Raw genomic sequence first — 3709 nt, 5'->3', positions numbered from 1 at the left:
ATCGCTTAAGTATCATACTGGTACATGAACAATATAACAGGAATTTCCTAAAACAGTAATCAAATTGTATCTCTACAATAGTACAGTTTGATTGTTATTAATAAACCTCTTCTATAAGAGAACTTTATATCCCACGGCATTCATTTAGTTAATAAAACTGATTTTTTTCACTTTACTGTAGACTGTGAAAACTAATTGATTTCTAAACAACTTATTGAATCTTGTCTGTCTTAATTTTTTTGATTTTACAGTAATACAGTTTCTCTTGACATGGATGTAAAGTTTGAGAACATTAATTTCATTCGATACTGTATATTATACATTATTTTATATTGTCGTAACAGTTCACTCCCTTTTATTCTTGTAATTCGAAAATAAAGAGACATTTATTTTTAACATAGGAGCTGATTGGAATGTTAAGAATTCGCTCATTTTTCATAGATGCTTTTAAAACTTCTTTTCAATGTAAATATTCACTATGACTGCACAGTAGCAACTTTAAAACACTTTCCATCCAAATAATAAAAAACTTTTTTTTTCCACAGGCATGCATCTCCTACCTTTGCTACGGTTTGTTGTTGTTGTTGTTTTTGTGCAATATAACGTACAGCACGCATACGTATAAATACGTATATAGCATTTTTCATACTTTTAGAGATTGACTGTATTGAGTTGTATTAGTATTGAAAGGCACCGAATATGTCATTTGATTCCAATCAAATCATGCCCATCCTAAAACTGTCTAAATGCACAATTAATGTACAATCTGTATATTCCCCAATACTGTATATCTCATACACCTACACAACACATGGCGTACTGAACAGAAGTTTCACTCAGATTGTTTGTTGCTGTGAACAGTAAGCTCCTTCTCTGAGCTCAGACTGATGGAGGTGGTCTCCTTACGGCTGTCTTTAGACCTCCTCTCTGTTGGAGAAGAGCTGGTGGTCCCTTCCTCCCAGGTGCGGAGAGGGCACACGCGGGCAGCCTGGCTCGACAGGTGGGCGTGCGGCAGTCGCCCATCCGTCACTGTGAAGCAGCTGTCCACAGCAGAGCCTTGACTGATACGTGCCTGTCCGCACAGCGGCCCGCAGAGCAGCGCCAGGAACTCCTTGCGTACGCTGCGGTGCATGTAGCCGTAGATGTAGGGGTGTAAGCAGCACTGGAGGAAAAAGAGAATGAGAGCCGTGGAGGTCAACCAGGGTGGCACGGATTCGCTAGAGTAAATGGATATAGTGCTCAGAACACTGTAAGGACCCATGCTGAGCACGTAAGATGCCATGATGACAAACACCACCCGTGCCGCCTTGCAGTGATAATGAAAGCGTCTGTGCCGAGTCCTGATCGGGTAGGAGGCCGAAAAGGGTCCCTCTGGTTGTGCCTGCTGTCTTTGAGGACTAGAACAGGGTGCCTGGGAATGTGGAGGGGGATTAGACTGGATGGGGTGAACGAGGGCATTCTGTCTCCTGGCGGCTCTGAACACCATCCAGTAGCAGCAAAGCATGATTGCCACGGGCAGCCAAAACGAGAGCGCTGACACCAGGGCCGAATATGAGTAGCTTGAGGACCACACCACGGTGCAGGCATTGTGGCGACGGTCGAACTCGATGGCCCCCCATCCGTACAGTGGCGGCGTGCTCTGGAGCAGGCTGAAGAGCCACGTCAGAGCGATCAGGTTGGTGCCCAGATGGGGCGTCATGCGGGTTGGGTACGACAGTGGGTGAATGATGGCGAGGTAACGGTCCACGGACACCACGATGATGGTGTTGACGCCGGCGAATGCAAACAGGTGCATGAGAACCACAAGTGCCTGGCACAGACGGGCATCCAAGGGCCAGACGTCGGGCACAGTGGCGGCGATGGCAAAGGGCATGACCAGCACCGTCTGCAGCAGGTCGGCCAAAAGCAGGTTGAGCACAAAACGATTAGCGACGTGGAGTAGCTGCGGCTTGCGCTGAAACACCAACAGCACCACTACGTTTCCAAAAAGCGAGGTGCACACGATTAAAGAGATGAGCACCATTTTCACCGTGCTGTTTATTAGAGAGGGTGACAGTGGTGCGCCAGGGTCCCAGGGCACCGTGCTAGAGTTATTGCCCGGTCCGGGAGGTGGAGAGACAGGCATGGTGACAGCAACCAGGTGGGAGATAACACATTAGGGGCTTTTCGGATGTTGCCGAGGACAGCCTGAAGATCTGTTGAATGTTTTGTTAGCGTTCACATCCTAAGAGTGAGGGGACAAGAGACAGACATTTAAAAAGGCTCTCTCTTAAATGCAGATTCTCTAATGAAGCCACAATGCATAAATGCACAATGACCAAGCCCAGTGCATCTAACTACAGAACCAACACATGTTTAATCCATTTACGCACTGTTTGCGTTGTTTTCTTACCTTTTAACCCAATTCCTACGTATCTACCTCTCGTGCAAACAATGAGGAACAGCTGGAAATGACCACTGTCATGTTTCAATTGTTAACCTGCAAAAACGCTGCTTTCTCTGCTGTGCAAATCTCGTGCAAATCTCATGCAAATGAACGAGGCACAGTTACCTTGTGACGATCATCGCGAACGAAGCATCCCTTCGTTTTTTTTCCAATGGCTGTCGGTTCTGAGCTCCGTCTTTCTGGTGTCTCGCATTATTATGAGGTCTCCGGTGATGTCCCCCTGTTTCAGTATATTCTGTGCGATCAATGGCAGCCAGGTCCTTTCGCCTCTGCTCGTCTCTCGGTGTGAAGACCCCGTTCAGTGATGGAGAGGTATCAAACAGCTGTGCGCTCGCTTCTTGTGTCGGGATTGATATTCTTTTAAGTAACCGCTGTGGACGAATGTAGGCTGCTTGTGAACAGGAGGCGGCGCAAATACAGCAATGTCACAGCAGTTACATCAACATCAGAGTACGCTGGCCAGCAGCATCAGCACCAAAGCATCCTGCATCCGAGCCGTCAACAGCTGAGCTACAGCTGTCGAGAGCTCTTACACACATCAGCCTCGCAACATATTCAACACACGGTTAAAAATGAGGTTTTTTTTGGTTAAAATGAAATATTAAGTAAGCATTTGACTACGTTCACACATAAACGGGGATTTAAATATAGGGAATGCTGTAAAGTACACAGTGAACCTTTTAGAAGCAGTGCTCATGGGACAGCAGCACATCCGGTCCCTGTATGTGCACTATAGGTGTATGTGTAGTATTATAGATAAATAATAGTATTATAAAGTTACACTGTTTAGTTGTGAAGGGAAAATATGTTGGGTTATTTTTTTATGATGTAATTGCCCTGCATTTACATTAATTCATCTTGTGCATATAAGAGCACGTTTGTAATTGAAACGTAACATCAGTTAATAATTGATAATAAGAATAATATTATATTATTTGAAGAAGAATATCTAGGCTACTCTGTAAAGGATCCATGATCCAGATTATTGGGTGCTTTTATCCCTCAGATAATGGTTCCATTAAAACGAGGATTATGATCAATTAAATCCAGCCAATCAGACAAATTTGAGCAAAAAGTGTATTGTTGGTTTTTATCACCACCTAGTGTTGTAAGAGAAGCATTGCTTCAGACGTGTTCCTTTATGTCGTCTTACTCAAAAACATTCACTTTATTTCTGCAGTATGACATGAATCACTTCAGCTTTACATGACTCTAAGGAACTATTTAGGTTTTTATAAAATAATGTGAATTAAATCAGTAAAA

The 3709-nt window shown here is 44.2% G+C and overlaps 1 protein-coding gene across 1 annotated transcript; it reads right to left on the bottom strand.

The window, feature by feature from the left end:
• Nucleotides 1–832: 832 nt before the first annotated feature.
• Nucleotides 833–2676, bottom strand: gpr101 (G protein-coupled receptor 101). The gene is made up of 2 exons (XM_056770416.1): nt 2552–2676; nt 833–2224 (listed from the first exon to the last, which is right to left on the bottom strand). Exon 2 carries the CDS (start codon nt 2123–2125, stop codon nt 833–835), a length of 1293 nt encoding a protein of 430 aa, XP_056626394.1. The 5' UTR covers nt 2126–2224; nt 2552–2676.
• Between the last annotated feature and the right edge of the window lie 1033 nt (nt 2677–3709).

Source organism: Triplophysa dalaica, chromosome 16 (assembly GCF_015846415.1).
Source record: "Triplophysa dalaica isolate WHDGS20190420 chromosome 16, ASM1584641v1, whole genome shotgun sequence".
In the NCBI taxonomy this organism is placed as follows: domain Eukaryota; kingdom Metazoa; phylum Chordata; class Actinopteri; order Cypriniformes; family Nemacheilidae; genus Triplophysa; species Triplophysa dalaica.
This window is presented reverse-complemented; position numbering and strand designations above follow the sequence as displayed.

What these genes read in the sequence shown, in the direction of transcription:
- gpr101 (XM_056770416.1), bottom strand. Translation starts at nt 2,125, where the DNA reads ATGCCTGTCTCTCCACCTCCCGGACCGGGCAATAACTCTAGCACGGTG.